Here is an 18,444-nt window from a genome sequence, read left to right as displayed (position 1 = left end):
CAAGCTGCTGCTTATATACACAATCAAGTACAGTGATACAATGAAGATGGTATGGCTTGCATCCATTGGTCCGGGTCTCAGGAATGTCCAAGGGGTCGTCAATCATTGGCTGGTTCATCCTAAGGAATCCAAAGGAGGGGGTCATCTCTGCAGGGGGTATGCTCTGCTCTTCCCGCCAGAATTCCTTACTCTTAAGTAGTTCATAATTCCCTATCATTCATAACTTGCGTATGCACTCTGCGATTCCTTCGCAGAGCGCACCAAACAGTAGGATATGTAACAAGGTTCATTATGATACCACTCATGATGTTATTCCTTTAACCCGTTCTGTGTATTTCACTAATATGCATGTAACTCTGATATAACATATAAATACTACTATATTTCGACATAACTGACTATGTGTTGCAACTACCAATAATGTGTACTATTTTATAAGTATGCGTGTTTGTGCAAATGTATGGTAAAAGACCAATTACTGTTGCTGCCACGTGTAGTGGATGCGTACGCCCTTTCACGCCGTAGCGTGCCCTTGTACGACATAGCGTACCGTACGCATCTTTTCAGACAAAGACAACCAAGTTTGCTAGACTTTAATTGAAATGACTTTATCCAATTTGCTGACTTCGACAGTTCCACCCTTTGATAGTGTAATAAACTATCACCCAATCACCGTTTCAAGTTCAGGATTATACAATACTTCTTCACAGACCATGATCTCGGTATCTGGTACCACCCTTTCAGTCTCTTTCTCAGTGTTACTCTTATGAGACCGTTTTCCACACTTCAACACAGTAGGAACACATTTGACAACTAAACCAATTGCTAAGATGACACCCAGTATAAGGAGAAGGAGCTTACCTACACTAACAACCATTTCCTGTACCCACTCCCCCAGACCGGAGAACCATTTTGCTGGGTTCAACCATGAGAACCAACCCGCCACCTTTTCCCCGACCTCATATAACGAAGAATTATGGCTCTTTCGAAATTCCCATTTCAGCTGCAAAATTTCATCCATCTTCCGGTCTATAACCTCTTTAGGGTCTTCCGTATTATTAGTAATGTACGTGCAACATTTGACACCGAACTGGGTGGCCAGTGTCACACAGTACCCACCAGTAATGGAGGTGAGATAATTTAGTACCAGTCTATGTTGCACCAACTCCTTCTTGTACGCTTGTAGCTCCCTTCCAGTATACCTGAAAGTGTCATCATACATCTCGGTGATATTATCTATTAATTTAGCTAGGTCTTGGATATATTTAAAGTTTAATGTTCCCCGAGCGGTCCTGGTGAGATCTAGAGCAACCATAACTTGGAAACCAGCAGTTTCACTAATCAATTTTGTAGCTATGGGTTCCTCACCAGGAATCATATTTCTCTTGCCACGGTGTTCATACTGTGTGTGTATGTATGGTGGTGATGTAGTCTTGTGAATATCTACCATTTCTTCATGAGTAATAGTCATGATTTCAGGAACCAGTTTAGCTAAGAAACACAAGCCCTTGGAACTCGGAGTCACCCAGGAATAAGCTTTCCTCCCACAAACAAAATACACATCATCAGGGAGAACATAAGGAACAGTATGCCCATGAATTATATCACACAGAGTTTTGATAAAACTACCCATGCCTAGTGTCTCCATCTGCTCTAGACACGTGTCGGCATTAATGATATTTTCACATTTATCTGTAGAGACTTTTCCAATAGATACCTTCTTATGTTTGGTTATACGCCCTAACTTGTGACTTCCATCAGCATTCCTGCCTAGTAGTGACCTTGTGAGTCTCTCTCTAAAATGAGTGTGGCGAGCCATTGTCTGATCTGATAGGTCAGCCTCCCAATTCTCCAGGCGCTTTGCATGAGATATGTTTAGGCACAGCAACGATCTGCCTACGGAGTATTGTCGAAGCGTCAGACTAGGGGACCTAGTGTTATTGTACCTCCCTTCTATGGGCCTCCCACCCCTTAATTCGAGTACTTCGGATATGTTTAGCGGGAATGGCACTAGTCCTATGTTATGCTGCCCTTGAGGCACGTGAGAGCACACCCAACACTCAGTTTGGTTTAGCACCTTACCCACCAGGGAGTGATAATCCTCCAATGGATGCCCGCCTATATTCAGAGTACTGGGGGACTGGCATCGTTGGATGCATCTCTCGTCAACTAGGGAGTTGCAGAACTTGCAGATACAATACTCATCAGACAATAGCCCCTCACACTGCCTCCGAGTTCCTGAGCTAGCAGACCTTTTCATAACCCCTGGACCAAGTTTGATAATGGGCTGCTCAGGATATCCTATTAACTTTTCTTCGGCCTCCATTTCATCCGTATCACTCCCAGAACTCTCCTCCATCCTCCATTCTCCTTCACAAAAATAGAATGTCCTAGAAAAAGTAAAAACAAGGAAAATCCTGGAACAAAAGAAAAACAAAAACCGCCACTCCATCGCTGGAAAGATAGTTCTGAGGCAACGTCTCTGGTTCAGGTGTCTTAACTGCAGGCTTTAGGTCTCCCGGAACAGGCTCACAAGTGACAGCTCTATGTCGTCGGTCTGAGTCTTGTCTTGCACTTTCTCCGGATTATGGACTCTCCTGCAGTGGGTGGAATGGACCCAAGTGTCTCTCTCTGCAACCTTCAGTGATGTAGTACTGGTCAGCAGCACTTGGTACGGGCCTTCCCAACGGTCTGTTAAACAACCTGAACGTAAGAAATTGCGGATCATAACATAGTCTCCAGGTTCAACATCATGACAGTTCGTTTCTGGCATACCAGGTGACAGCATTTTTAGTTTTTGTTGTTGTTGTTTCAGCTGTCTACTCATTCTTATAAGATATTGTACAGTCACTTCATTATTACACTTTAAGTCGTCTTGTGGACTCACGATCAAATGAGGTTGTCGTCCGAACAGTATCTCAAAGGGGGACAGATTAAGAGGAGGTCTAGGAGTGGTTCGAATGCTGTGGAGGACCAACGGCAAGGCCTCAGGCCATGCCAACCCAGTTTCAGCCATTATCTTACCTAGTTTGTTCTTGATAGTACCGTTTACTCTCTCCACCTTACCACTGGCTTGTGGTCGGTAAGGGGTGTGAAGTCTGCTACTGATTCCCATGAGTTTACACATATTTTGGAAGACATCACCAGTAAAATGGGTACCCCTATCACTTTCAATGATTCTAGGGATACCGAACCTACACACAAAGTCTTGTACAATTTTCTTTGCAGTGAACACAGCAGTATTAGTGGCTGCCGGATATGCTTCTACCCAACCGGAAAACACATCAATACACACTAACACATACTTCAGATTCCTGCACGGTGGTAGTTGGATATAGTCAATTTGTATTACCTGAAAAGGTCCGTCTGTAGGAGGGATGTGGGATGGCTCAGTTGGAATAGTTTTCCCAACATTTTTCCTCAAACAAGTAAGACATGACATTGCTTTCTTACCAGCTTGAGAGGAAAATCCGGGAGCACACCAGTATGCTCTCACCAGTTTGCACATACCTTCTTTACCCAGGTGAGTCAGGCCGTGTGCTGCTTCAGCCAGGCTTGGATAGTATGTTCGGGGAGCTACAGGCTTACCTTGTCCATCCCTCCAGAGTCCTGAGGACTCTTGACCACATCCCTTCGCCTTCCAGACCGCCTTCTCCTGCAGGGAACACAAATCTTGCATTTCAATTAATTTCTGCGTGTCTAATGTCTGAAAAACCATCATAGTCTCGGTCGATACAGTCATAGGTTGCCCTGCTGCCCATTTAGCAGCTTCGTCTGCCCTGTTGTTGCCCAATGACACTGGGTCTTCTTCAAAGGTATGGGCTTTGCACTTTATGACGGCTACTGTTCTGGGTAACTGTATCGCTGTCAGAAGTCCTTTTATGTGTTGTGAGTGTGCCACTGGTGTACCTGCTGCTGTCGTAAAGTTTCTAAGACGCCAAAGGGCCCCAAAATCATGCACTACCCCGAAGGCGTACCTAGAGTCAGCATATATGTTGGCTGATTTACCCTCTGCCAATTCACACGCTCTCCTTAGTGCTACTAGTTCCGCCACCTGGGCTGAGTGAGGTGGACCAAGGGGTTCAGCTTCTACCACATCCTGATCGTCTACAACAGCGTAACCAGTACATAGCTCTCCTGTCTCTGTCTGTCTATGGCAACTTCCGTCTGTATAAAACGTAAAATCTACATTTTCTAAGGGGGTGTCACATATGTCGGGCCTTGCAGTAAAGGTCTGATTCAGGTGTTCCATACAGTCATGCGTGTCAGTATTCTTGCCTAACTCATCATCAACCAGGGTCTCCTCACTTCCCACCCTTTGTGTCTCTTGAGACACATACGGAAGGTATGTAGCTGGATTTAGGGTGCTACATCGTTTGATGGTGATGTTTGAGGGTGCCATCAGGGCTAGTTCCCACTTTGTGAATCTAGCTGAAGAAACATGTCTGGTTTGGGCTGAATTTAACAGAGCTGATACAGCATGGGGTGTATAGATGGTTGAATTATGTCCTAATACTACATCCTCGCTCTTACTTACTAGAAGGGCCGTTGCTGCTACACTTCTGAGACATGTTGGGAGTGACCTTGCCACATTGTCTAATTGTGCACTGTAGTATGCTACCGGTCTGCTAGCGTCACCATGTTTCTGTGTGAGGACACCTGCTGCACAGCCATCAGCTTCTGTACAAAATAGCTCAAAAGGCTTTTCATAATCAGGTATTCCCAATGCAGGTGCTTTTGTCAGACTATCTTTAAGATTAAAGAACGCTTGCTCCGACTCTTCTGTGTGTATGACACGTTCTGGTTTTGAGGAAGAGACTAGCTCCTGCAATGGTAATGCCAGAATAGAAAAACCTGGGATCCAGGACCTACAGTATCCACACATCCCCAAGAAAGTACGAATCTGCTTCTGGCTCTGCGGCAGGGTCATGTGTTGTATGGCCTCAATTCTGTCGGTTGTCAGGTGTCTTAGCCCCTTAGTGAGGCAGTGTCCTAAGTATTTGACCTTAGTCTGACATGGCTGTAATTTATCCTTTGCCACCTTGTGCCCTGTTTGTGAAAGATGAAGCAACAACAATTTAGTATCATTTAAACATGACATAAAAGAATCAGAGCACAACAACAAATCGTCCACATATTGAATTAGAACAGACCCATTGTGGGGTTGAAAGGATTGCAAACAGTCATGTAAGGCTTGAGAGAAAATACTGGGGCTGTCAATGAACCCCTGGGGTAGTCTGGTCCATGTGTATTGCACTCCCCTGTAGGAGAATGCAAAAAGGTATTGGCAGTCAGGGTGAAGAGGGACTGAAAAGAAAGCAGAACATAGATCAATGACCGTAAAATGACTGGCAGACGGTGGAATCTGCATGAGGATGACAGCTGGATTCGGCACTACGGGGAATTGGCTCTCAACAACTTTGTTAATTCCCCTTAAGTCCTGGACTAATCTATAGCCCCTCCCCCCACTCTTCTTCACAGGGAAAATGGGACTATTTGCTGTACTGGCTGTACGAATTAAAATCCCTTGTTGTAACAGCCTCTCAATAACAGGATATACCCCTAGTTCCACCTCCGGTTTTAATGGATACTGTGGGATTTTTGGAGCTATCCTACCACTTTTTAGATTGACCATGACAGGGGCTACGTTTGCCATCAGTCCAGTGTCCTGTCCATCTCTGGTCCATAGGGAACCTGGTATTTCCAGCAACATCCCCTTTACTTGAGATGGACTTTGTTCTATAACAGGAGAGTGTAACATTAACCTTGGAGGGGTGTCCAATATGTCCTGTACCTCATGTGCAACCTTCTCGGGTATATCTAGGAACACACCATCTGAAGTACAGTATATGACACATCCCATTTTACATAACAAGTCTCTCCCTAGCAAGTTAGTAGGAGCCGCTGCAGCCAAGAGAAACGAATGCTTAGTATGCAGAGGCCCGATAGTAACTTCGGCGGGTTTAGTTAGAGGATAATGTAACACTTTTCCCGTCACCCCCATAGCTGGAATAGTTTTGCTGGTCACCTGTAGATTGAAAGGAGAGGTTATCACAGATCGGGCCGCCCCTGTATCTACAAGAAAAGTTTGTTTCCTGCCAGCTATGTCAACTATCATTGTTGGTTCTTCACTCTGACTCTCAGTTAACCTCACTGGCTGTAGACTACAGGTATGACCTGACCCCTAGCGCTGACTAGTGATTTCCCGCGCAGCATTTGCTGCCGTAATATGCGCGGGTAGATGTGAGTCTTCTAGTCTATGTGAATCCTTTCTTGGAGGATATCTATGTGACCCACCCTTATGTGTATTGAGTCTTTCTTTATTACAATCTCTAACGTAATGTCCTTCCTCGTTACAGTTGAAACACCTGATCACTTTAGGTTTCCTGTTATATGGGTTGTATGCTGGTGGTCGTGTATGCACCCCTTCTAGAGCCTGTATACTTACCGTCATTAACCTATCACTTTTCTCTTCCCTTTTTCTAAAAAGGTTCTTGTCATGCTCCACAGCAGACTCCCTAAGGAAGTCTACCGTGACGCCTCTCCAATTAGGTAATGTGGTTTGTACTCTCGTCTTTAAATTTTCCCTAAGGCCATCCATCAGTACCCCTACAGCTACCTCTCTGTGATGTGGGTCCTCACTTATGTTGGATATCCCAGTAAATCGTGCAATCGCTGTTATAGCTCTAGCAAAGTAATCTGAGGCAGTTTCACTATCCTTTTGTTTAATGGTGAAAATCTTACTCCAATTTACTACTACTGGAAAACAGATGGCTAAGTGTTTGACAATTTGTTCTATATTCCGTTGGTTAATCTCATCAGTCAGGGTGTCATCTTCCTCCAACAAACAATCTCCAATAAATTTTTGTATGTTAGTATTGGGAGAAAGACACGCCCTCAACACTACCCGCCAATCCTTACTGGTTGGTTCATGAGCATTCCCTAAGTCTTTAACAAATTTTTGACATTTAGCTAACTCTTTTCTAGGATCTGGGAATTCAGTCATAATGGAACGTAATTCTGATCTAGTCCAGGGACAATGCATTGTAACATTTCTTAAAGGAACTACACAATCCTTATCCGGTTTCCCATTGGGAACTGATATTGTGCGGACCGGGAACACACCCTCTGGTACACTAACTTCAGGGGACGCTACAGGATTTACAGGCCCTAGATTTAGAACACTTTCACTCCTAGTGATCACGCTACTCTCACCTATCTCAGCCATTTTCTCATACTTGCGCTGAGCCTCTAGTACATTAACAGCATGGGCAATGGCCGAAATCACAGTGGGTTCATCTTCGTTTTCAGATACACTTGATTGAAACTGATTTAAAACAGGGTACAACTTAGTAATTTTTCTATTTTCAGTTTTAACAACGGCTGTACTTACTCCTCCCGCCACATAAGGTGGCGGGGGCGCGCTTGCGCTGAGTTCGCCACGCTTCTCAATGGTTACATCCGCCTTGCGCGCGCTTTTCGCCACGCCTATTTCCGGTTTGTATTCGCTGCTCTGCCACGTGTTACCTTCCATTTGCCACAATTTTAAACAATCATTATGTCTATTTCTCTTTTTCGTTGACTTGATCAACCATATTTTATCTTTTACAGTATTCAGTACCTCTGCATTAAAACTCCCTATTGTTGGGAAAGGCCTATCACAAGCTTTGGTCATCCCGACCCACGTGTCACAATACACAGTTGCATATGCACCATACTTCTTACACATGAGAAACCTCGCTGAACCAATAGGGCCTTCCTTAGGCAGTACACTGACCATCTCTAGCGTATGCTTAGCACCCATGTTGAACAATATACCTTCTACCCGGAACACAGACACACCGCAATGCTCTGTTCCTTCCGGCCAAATGTGAAATACAGACACACCGCAATGCTCTGTTCTTTCCACCTAATAATTTCAACTCTGTTGCTATACTCACCGCTAGAGATCTATAATCCTCGGTGAACGTATTTCCTTTAGCCGCGTTCACTCGCTTTTCTCGCCCCTGGCGAGGATCCCTAATACAGAAATATTACTGTGGGCCCCAAGGGCTATCAGCTCCTCGATACCCTGGCTAAACTACAAAATCTGCTGAGTTTATTATCGCTGGGAGCGCAAAGTCGATACAATCAACCTGCCTTTCCAGTATAATTCCTCCTAGCTGCTTCACCAATTCGCACTAACGGTGCGACCGGATCGCACTGCCTACCAATACTAATTATTAGCAAACCTTGCGATCTATTGGTAGCGCTTTGCGAAAACCCAGTTTTCGCATTCGGTATACCTGCCCTGTATACCGTCCTTCAGTTGGGCAATCCGCCTCGTCAGACAGCAACTGAGCACCTCAACAATAAAACAGTGTATCTACGTTACAACATCACACACTATACACCTTTTCTGCGCAGAAAATCAAAAGTTCCCAACAATAGTAATAATGTCTCAGAGGCTTTCACAAGTAATTATACTATGCATGTATAATAACTATCAACACGATTGTTTAACCACGTGGCAAGTTTACCGGAAGTTCGCGTACGCACAGCAGGAAGTACACATACGCTAAACAATGCAATACAGTTAAAACGCACAATGACAGAAAAAAGAAACAGTTTTCTCTTTTGTCCCTAGGTTCTAGTTAGCGTGCCCTAGATAATGCAAAACGGACATTCGGTTTCACAACACAGAGTAAAATTCAGGTTTTGAACACAATGCGTTCTTACCCGTTTATGACGCGTCTCCACCCTTTGTTGAGGAACCGAAATCCGTTGGTCTTGCGTATCATCGGCAACGAAACCTCCAAAGCTCACGAGCCCCCAAATTGTAATGTGCGTATTGTCGCTAACCAATAACGATTGTCGAACCTCGATTTGTGTTTCCAACGCACAAAGATTTATTCGCAATAAGTTGAAAAAAAAATATGCTCAAGCGATGTAATAGTAAATACAGCCGTTACTTAACGCAGGCGCTCTGGATCCAGTGCAGTCATTCAATCCTGAAGTCTGGGGACAAGAAGTCTGCACTCTGGATCACAAGCTGCTGCTTATATACACAATCAAGTACAGTGATACAATGAAGATGGTATGGCTTGCATCCATTGGTCCGGGTCTCAGGAATGTCCAAGGGGTCGTCAATCATTGGCTGGTTCATCCTAAGGAATCCAAAGGAGGGGGTCATCTCTGCAGGGGGTATGCTCTGCTCTTCCCGCCAGAATTCCTTACTCTTAAGTAGTTCATAATTCCCTATCATTCATAACTTGCGTATGCACTCTGCGATTCCTTCGCAGAGCGCACCAAACAGTAGGATATGTAACAAGGTTCATTATGATACCACTCATGATGTTATTCCTTTAACCCGTTCTGTGTATTTCACTAATATGCATGTAACTCTGATATAACATATAAATACTACTATATTTCGACATAACTGACTATGTGTTGCAACTACCAATAATGTGTACTATTTTATAAGTATGCGTGTTTGTGCAAATGTATGGTAAAAGACCAATTACTGTTGCTGCCACGTGTAGTGGATGCGTACGCCCTTTCACGCCGTAGCGTGCCCTTGTACGACATAGCGTACCGTACGCATCTTTTCAGACAAAGACAACCAAGTTTGCTAGACTTTAATTGAAATGACTTTATCCAATTTGCTGACTTCGACAATAACCTGTCTCCCCTCTCCTTATCTCATGGCATGATGTGTAGGTCTTGATGGCTTGTTGCTCTTCCTCTAGTTGCTGACGCATATAAAGTGTGAAATTCCATCTCACTGCTACCTTTTGCTTCTGTTGGTGGCATTGCAGGTCAGATTTTTTTTGCGGCTGATGCAATATTCTACATGTGATTGCTGAATGCCACAAATGCCCTCTCATCTTTTCTGAACAAAGAAGTTCATTGTGTGGGCAAAGCATGATACATATTGAAATCCGTCCAGTCATAATGCACACACAATATACTCTTTGTTTTCCGCAATGAGGAAATCTGAGGAGAGACTTGGTGGGATGAGCAATCTTGCTATTCCATTCCTTAGTTTTTCCAACAGATTAACACTGGTATGTTTCTTAGTGAAGCCAGCGATAGAGAGTAACTTACCTGTGAATGACCTGACATTGTGTGCTAGCACTACTATGTTGAAAGGATGAGGAGGATGATGATGATGCTACAGGTGCTGCTGAACGCGATACACCTTTCCAGTGAACTGTCATGGTCATTTAGACTTTTGTATGACCATTACCACTTGTCCACATATCTGTAATTAAGTGGATAGTTGGTATATTTTCTAGGGACTGAATGACTTTGTGATTAACCTCCGGTACAACTGAGGAACTGATGTTTGGGAGAAATTGAATTGAGATGGAATTTGGTAGTGTAGACACATACCTCAAATAATCTGCTAAAACCTGATGTGTTTATGGTTGAAACTTGACACACACCCAATGCTAATAGTCAAGCTAAGCTGCCATGGCTTTAGTGATCCGCTCTGCAACAGGATACTGATTATCATACTTGGTTCTCTTTCAAACTATTGTTTCTCAGACAATTTGGTCTCCTTCTGTATAGAAGTTTCATCCACAGCAGCAGCAGCCCTAGTCTGTAAGGATTCTACTTAGGAATCATGGGTTTCTTTAGAGGAGTCAGTTTTTTTTTGCAAATTGGATGCTGGACTATAGACTCATAATGAAGAGATTGTTTGTGAAGGTACTGATGGTGAAGATTGCATAAAGTATCTATCCATTCAGCTGGTAGCTTTTGCTGGGCTGCTCGTTACTACACATTATTTTCCTGCTTTGATAAAATACTTGAATGAACTTGCTGCAAATTATGTAATAGGGAGGAGATGACTAGATGTCTCTACCTCTACTTATTGTGGCATAACAAGGGCTACAGTTGCCTTGACAAATGTTGTCAGGGTTAGGATAAAGATATTTGCACATGCAAGAGGTGGATTTTTTTGGTTTTATGCCCTGATGTGACAATGCACTAATTATGGGCATGAGGTGGTACCACTGGTAGCTGCTTTACTTGTACACAATCAATATCTTCCTCAATCAACATCATCTTCACTATCTTGTTCAAGTACAACACATTCATCATTGTCAGATGTACAATTATCTCCCTCATCCTGTTGCGCATTGGCAACATTAAAATTACGTTTCGCATCATTTTCCGAATTTGACTGGAGAACTATGAAATGTATGAATTGCCTTAGACGCGACACAAATGCCCACAGAACAACCTTCAGCACACGACTAAAGGACTTCTGGGACATCCCTGAAGCGACTCCCACAGTGGTTTGAAAATGACCCTGTGGCGCAAAAGTTCAAAACCGCCAACAGTTTAGTCAATGGCGGTATTGCTGTTGGGCTATTGCGCTTGGGCTCCAGGTCAATCTGCACTATGCGCAGGGTGTCCAGGATGACACGAGGCGGGAGCCGATAACGACGCACCACCTCAGCATCAGACATGCCAAAGAGGCTGACACGTGGCCTGAACACACGCTCCCTGGGTCGGCGACGATGGGTTACTTGCTGATTTTGGGGGCGGCGACGCTGGTTGCCCTCCTGTGCCTCGGCCATTTCTAAGAAACGCTATATTTGAAAAGAGAAGGATGTAAAAAAATAAATAAATTAACTCATAGTTTGGGAAATGTCACTCCTATTTGCACAGGAAACATTTACAATATACTTACACCAATAAGTGGGTTGGCCAAACTCATAATGTGGCTAAAAAAACAAAACAAAAATTGTCAGAGGGTGAATAAGAAGTTATGGCATCTGCTTCTATGCTATGTCAGGTTGCAGACCTAGACCCATGTTACTTACCTCAAAATGGAGCAGAATTATCCTGTTCACTTGCAAACAATTGTCAATGAAAAACTAAAAAAGAAAAAATAAAGTAAACAAAAGATAAAAATAATCTAAAAAGTACTACACAGCCCAATACAAGCAAACTATTATCTGTAACTATTATCTGAAACAAAGTATAACACCCAAAATAACAAAAAAGTCCAAGACAAATAAAACAACAAATCAACCAAAGAAACCATAGAATATCTTAAAATATATCATGCAAACATACCAGTAAATGAGTCAGCAGTGAACAGGGCCCATCATCTACGCAGAGCTTTATAGCAGTGGCTAATTAGCTAAGAGTATGCAGATGAGGGTCTGCATGCGTCCTGATCACATGGGCGTTCCTTTGGGTAATTTTGTGTGTGCTAGTGGTTCAGATATGAGAGATAAACTAGACCCTTGGCAGGCGCATAGCGTACGCCACCACAAACGCGATCGCCTGCGTTCGCACCAGTATGACTTGGACGTAGTTAGACGGGAACGCCCCTATGAGAAATTGACTACGTCACCACGCCCCAGAACCTCCCTGTTCACGCCCAGAACTCGTAGCTCGTCGCAAATGGCTTTTGCGATCGCGCCCGTACAGTTTTTGCGTTCGGGAAAGTGTACAAGCTCGGCAACCGAGCATGCGCACTAAACTTTTGCGTTCGCTACGCGCTGAAAAGGGACATACGTCCCTTAATGACTCAGGCCCTATGTGTCTAATAGCTTCCTTTTTCGATACTAAATAACTATGTAAGATTTGAAAGCTTTACCTCGAGAGCTGTGAGAGAGAGAGAGAGAGAGAGAGAGAGAGAGAGAGAGAGAGAGAGAGAGACATATATATACTGAACTCCTGAGATTGGTTGTAGGGCAGCAACACTGCATCACTGATCCACGTAGCAAAATACCTGTTTTGGAAATTTGCAGTGTGCAGTATTATTATTATCCTTTAGTTTATAAAGTGCTGACATATTACACAGTACATGACACAGGGGACATGACAGTATCAAGCTACATGCAATGACAAGAAACAGAAGGTAAAGATGGGCCTGTCACATGAGCTTACAATTTAAGAGGTGTAGGGAACACATGACACGTAAGGTAGAGGTAGTATAATTGTTTATATATGGTAACTTTTATTTATTTTTTATAATTCTTTATTTTAGTTAGTCAAATAAGCAAATACAGGGAATGTCACTGTATTATATGTATTTTAAAACATTTTGTATTGGCGGAAGAGGCAAATTTAAAATGTGGGCACTAATTAATAGTTGAGATAGAGCATGTACTAGATCAACTTTAAATCATACTTGCCAACTCTCCCGGAATGTCCGGGAGACTCCCGCATTTTGTGAGAGTCTCCCGGACTCCCGGGCGAGTGTGGCAATCTCCCGAATTCTGCCCACTTCACTAGGAAGTGCCCCACTTCCTAGTGAAGTGGGCAGAATTAGATCCCAAACGCCGCGATTCCCGGTGAATCGCGGCGTTTGGCCCCGCCCCCGCTGTCAAATGACGCAATTTGCGTCATGACGTCACAGGGGGCGGGGCCGAAATGACGCGATTTCGGCCACCCCGCCCCTTCACGCCCCCCTCCACTGGCTGGCTCCCGGAAGGGAGCTGAAGAAAGTAGGTAAGTATGCTTTAAATTTCAGTGTAAAAATAAACCTATCAAGTATTTGTGTACTACATGAAAAAACACAGCCAGTATTTAGCCTATGTGCAAAAAAGAAAACTAATTTGCACCCCTTGCATTGTAACATGGTTTTGTCTAGGAGACTATTTACTCAATTTTTTACTTAACTTCCCTTAATGACCCCTCCCGGTCAGCATACTATAACTTCCTGTATGTGCCGACAGGGACACTAACCTGCACATAGTGTACAGTCACCGGGAGCCCATGGTGAGAACATACTTGCCAACATTTATTTTTATTTTTCCGGGAGATCCCGGGTGGGACGTGGGCGTGCAGGGGGCGGGGCGGCGAAATCACGTCATTTTGGCCCCGCCCCCATGACGGAATGACGCAAATCGCGTCATTTTACAGCGGGGGCGGAGCTAAACGATTCACCCGGAATCGCGGCGTTTAAACTGAATTTTTCCCACGTCCTATCAGGGAGATTGCCACACTCGTCCGGGAGAATCTCGCAAAATGCGGGAGTCTCCCGGACAATCCGGGAGAGTTGTCAAGTATGGGTGAGAAGCTAAAAAGGGGGCTTGCCTGGGCCTAAATCACCTCCATAAGAGACCAATCTAGAGCTGCCCCTGATGCTGGCAATGCTGATATAATCCTACTTGCTGACTTTTTGGACCTCTGTGGGTCAAGTGCAGGGAGCATGATGACTCAATTTGCTTAATCACAGCCCCACCTGCATTGCTGTGATTCACTTTGTTGCTCTGCTGTGGGTGGAGCCATGATGACGCAATTCATATTAAATTATGTCATCATGGCTCCCATCCCACCCACCTCACCAGAATCTGGGAGGACGCCTATTCTTAAAAAAATGTTCAGAAGTCTCACAGATGTTCCAGGAGAGTAGGCCAGTATAGACAATAATGTAGGCAGTGCTAGCATAATTTAATGGTCCATTGCTACTATAATAAAGGCATTTGCAAGTAAAATGGTAGTACTGTTGTGGTTAATATGCTGTTTGTATGCTGTGAAACATATGCGTCATGCTTGTACTACAGACACAGCCACACCCATCAATTTGCATCCCACCTGTAAGTATAGTAATGTATGGTAAACCTAAACACATGTGTGTGTGTATATAATATATATATATATATATATATATATATATATATATATATATATATATATATATACCTATTAATTATTCTGAGTCACGCTGATCAGAATACTATGTCAAATAAGCCATTTAGTACAGAACGTACACTACTATAAACGAAAACGTACTTCATATTTTACATCAATTTACCAGTGGTGGCTAAGCCTAAGAAAAATAGTTGACAATCACAAGATGGCGGCATCGCACGAGCCAATGCTCTGTCCGTGACGTCATCAGAACGAGCCGCCGCCTAGCTGACAGCGCTGTGTGAACAGCTTATTGTGCTGGTGGTGACTGAGGAGGTTGGATAGAGTTGTCAGTGGATATTATACGGCATGGAGACACCGGGTAGTCCCGGAGAGTCGGTTACCGACGTGGAGATGACAGCCTCTCAAAGGAGAGCAGAGATACGGCGGAGGAAACTGATGATTAATTCAGAGGAGAGGATGAATAGGATAATGGGTATCCACAAGCCCCCCAGCAGCGGTGAGACCCTGGAGACATTTTTATTTTCAAAAATATGACAGCTTGAGTCAGGCTGTGTTTCTAATGGACACTCTATCATACACACACGAGGCATGACAATGTGTTTGCTTTTTTTTGGGGTTTTCATAATTTTTTGTTTTTTATCTTTTCTATATGATTGTTAGCACTACTGAACGATTTATTTAATGTGTATATATAGCCCAAATAACATTTATCCTGTGATGAGTGCATGACGAAAGGGTTCTTTATCGTATAACTCCCAGTCCTTACATTGTCATGATTAAGAATGAGCTAAAGCTGACTCAGCATTTAGTATAAATTTGTATCTATTTTGCAGTTTCAGAAATGACGTGTGATTTATTGTAACGTTAGTGTAGCTATTTCTAGCAAAGCATAAGGTACAAAAAAAAATCATGGGGATGCATTTAACCTAGAAATATTGTGATTTATGTGCATGGGCAAGGCAAAACTGTTAAATCAGATGGTATTGTAAGCAAGGCTTTACTATGTATTGTGAGATCTACCCAAGAATTCTTCTCCAGTTTGTTGGGGAAAAAAACACCATGAATTGGAGTGTTTGCTACCCATGCATTAGAAAAGAAAAAAACACATTGCATCTAATTTGTCAATTAGCTACAGTAAACATTCCCAGTTTGTTATTGTCAACCAAGCAGTAACATAATCTGCTTATGTGCAAGATATACATGAACCATTTCTTTAACCCAGGAGATTGGTTTGCAATCATTTGCACTTCAAAACATTTAGGCAAATTTTATATAATGTATATAGAGAGAGGAAAATAAGACACAATTTATATTTGTTTTTATATTGGGATGTAATTAACAATCATCTGGTCCTAAATACCTAAGTCCTAAATTTGAAAATCTAGTTTGACCCATAACAGATTTGACTTTTCTCAATATTTATCTAAGCTGGATAAGCCATGTTGAAGTCATGTGTGAAAAATGAAGTACTTCCCATTATTCAGTAGCTTGTAGAACCACCTTTTAGTTTTAATAATGTGCATTAATGGTTTTCTGTGGGATGTGATCAGTTTCTTGCTTCATATTTGAGGAATTCTGTCCTATTTCTTCTTTTAACACTACTATTTTTCATTATTTTATGCATAGCTCTCTTAGTCCCACTACAGTATGTCAATGGGTTTGAGGCCAGGACTTTGACTTGGTCACTCCAAAATTCTGAGCAGTTTCTTTTTCAGCCACTCCGTTGTAGATTTGCTGATGTGCTAAGGATCATTGTCCTGTTGCATGGTAAAAGCTTCAGTTGTCAGACATCCTCATATTTTCGTCTAGAATACTCTATTATAATGAGGAGTTTGTGGTGGACCTAGTGAATGTGAGGCATCTAGGTTATGTGCCTGCAAATCAACCCAAAATTGATCATCCACCATCATGTTTGATTTTTGATATAACAATTTAATTTGATAAGCTTGTTTGGTAATCTTGAAATATGTTTATTAAGAACAAACTACAATCAACTTATTTGGTCCTGTGTGTCCAGGAGACATTGTTCAGAAGACTATTGCTTAGTTCAAATGCAACTTTCTAAACGTGTTTCATATTGCAGTGTTTTGGTGTTTATTTTTCCGAGAAAGGGCCCATTCAAGGCTATCTTTCCATAATAGCCATATTTGTTCAGTCTTTTCTGATGGTAGAATTTTGAAATTTAACATTTACCTTGGTAACAGATGCCTGTAGTTCCCTGGACATAGCTTTTGTGTTCTTTATGATTTACTGCAGCGACTTGCATTCTGATCTTTGGGTTAATTTTCTGGGATGCTGACTCCTTAGATTGGTAACTCTTTTCAGTGTTTTCCATTTGTAAATAACCTTTTGTTCTATAGAATGAGGGCCTTCAAATTGTTGGCAAATGGCCTTATAACCCTTTATAGACTGAGGAGCAGCAACAGCTGTTTATCTCAGTCACTGAAGATGCATTTCCTACATGGTGTGGTGTTAAGGCAAGCCTGAATGCTCCAATCCAAACTGTCAGATGCTCTGCTTTTATATAGAAATTGTACCATTTCCTGATGATCAAATAATGGTGTGCTTGATTGACAGGTCCTTGCTCAAATTACATTATAATTTGTTTTTCATACATGGTTTTTTTAAGGTTTACTTTTTGTTATTAATGGTGGCAAAGTAAAATATGTGTTATCTGTAAGATTAGCTTTTATGTTTTAAGGCTTGGTGAGGACTAGATGATTGTGTTTTTATATATCAGGACATAATTATTAAAGCGGATGTACTTTCTTTTTCACATGATTATCTCTATAACCTCACAAAATGAATTAAAGCAAACCCTTAAAACAACAAGGGTATGACGCCCTAAATTAAGTACAGAGTTACACATCATGATAGTTCAGGCCTATGAGAATAGTAGATGTGAAACAAATAATCGTAGATGACTGCCCCATGATACAGGAATACATAGCTAATGAAGCACATGCGAGTCTCTAGGAAAAAATGAAGGTATAAATAGCAACATCTCTTAAATTTCAGTAAAGGCCTGCAATACTAGAAGGTAATATATGTGAGTATATAAACAGAGACGCTCAATTATATTTTAAGGACCAGGGCATAGAACGCAAAAGAACTGCAACATGAAGTTGCAGAAATAAACACACTCTTGTGACTATACTTGACGTTTGCTAATCTTCACCAATCTTTCAAACAAATTCTGTGGAAAACACTTATCGCAGTAACCGACTTACAAAGTCACCTACCATCAGACTTGATAACGGCTTTATATTATGAGCTGTGGATTAGTAATACAGCCATAAAGAACACAATGTCCATATTGGGAGACAGAGCAAAAAGAAGGTATTTTGGTAGGATACAGTGAACAAAGCAAAACTTACAGAACTCTAAATAGTAAAACCTATAAAGTGACATAAAATTCCACAATGGCTAACTGTGTATTCCTTACCAAAAATGATACCGCCAACCTATGGACATACAGTGCTAATATGTGTGACAGAAGGAACAGAACATCTTGGGGAAAACTGTTAACTATATGAAATACACAAACACTGAACTGCCAGAAGTCTAACTGAAAGTGAACTATAAAGGACAATGCAGATCAGCAAAAGGATAACAACTTGTAGACTGTCATACAATGCTTGCACACACAAAATATTGGAACCTAATTTTATGAAAGAGATTGATAAAGTAGTAAAGAAGCAAGCTAAGAAACTTCAAAAAATATGTGTTGGGCAGAAGACAGAAGAGGAAATTAATTAGTTGCATGAAAATGAAACATAAACCTGCATAATACCGCTTTCATACTGCTGCCTCGGCAATATCCCGGGTTTTTCA

The 18,444-nt window shown here is 42.2% G+C and overlaps 1 protein-coding gene across 1 annotated transcript in view; it reads left to right on the top strand.

Moving 5' to 3' along the window:
* Positions 1-14,852: 14,852 nt before the first annotated feature.
* The window catches only part of CAMLG (calcium modulating ligand), a 32,509-nt gene continuing 28,917 nt past the window's right edge, over positions 14,853-18,444 (top strand). The window contains exon 1 of the mRNA XM_075209849.1: positions 14,853-15,106. Coding sequence (XP_075065950.1) covers positions 14,956-15,106 — 151 coding nt within the window. The 5' untranslated portion in view covers positions 14,853-14,955. The remainder of the gene's footprint in view (positions 15,107-18,444) is intronic.

This window comes from Mixophyes fleayi, chromosome 4, assembly GCF_038048845.1.
Source record: "Mixophyes fleayi isolate aMixFle1 chromosome 4, aMixFle1.hap1, whole genome shotgun sequence".
NCBI classification, from domain to species: domain Eukaryota; kingdom Metazoa; phylum Chordata; class Amphibia; order Anura; family Limnodynastidae; genus Mixophyes; species Mixophyes fleayi.
The sequence above is the reverse complement of the archived record's forward strand: the minus strand, read 5'-3'. Positions and strand labels throughout refer to the sequence as shown.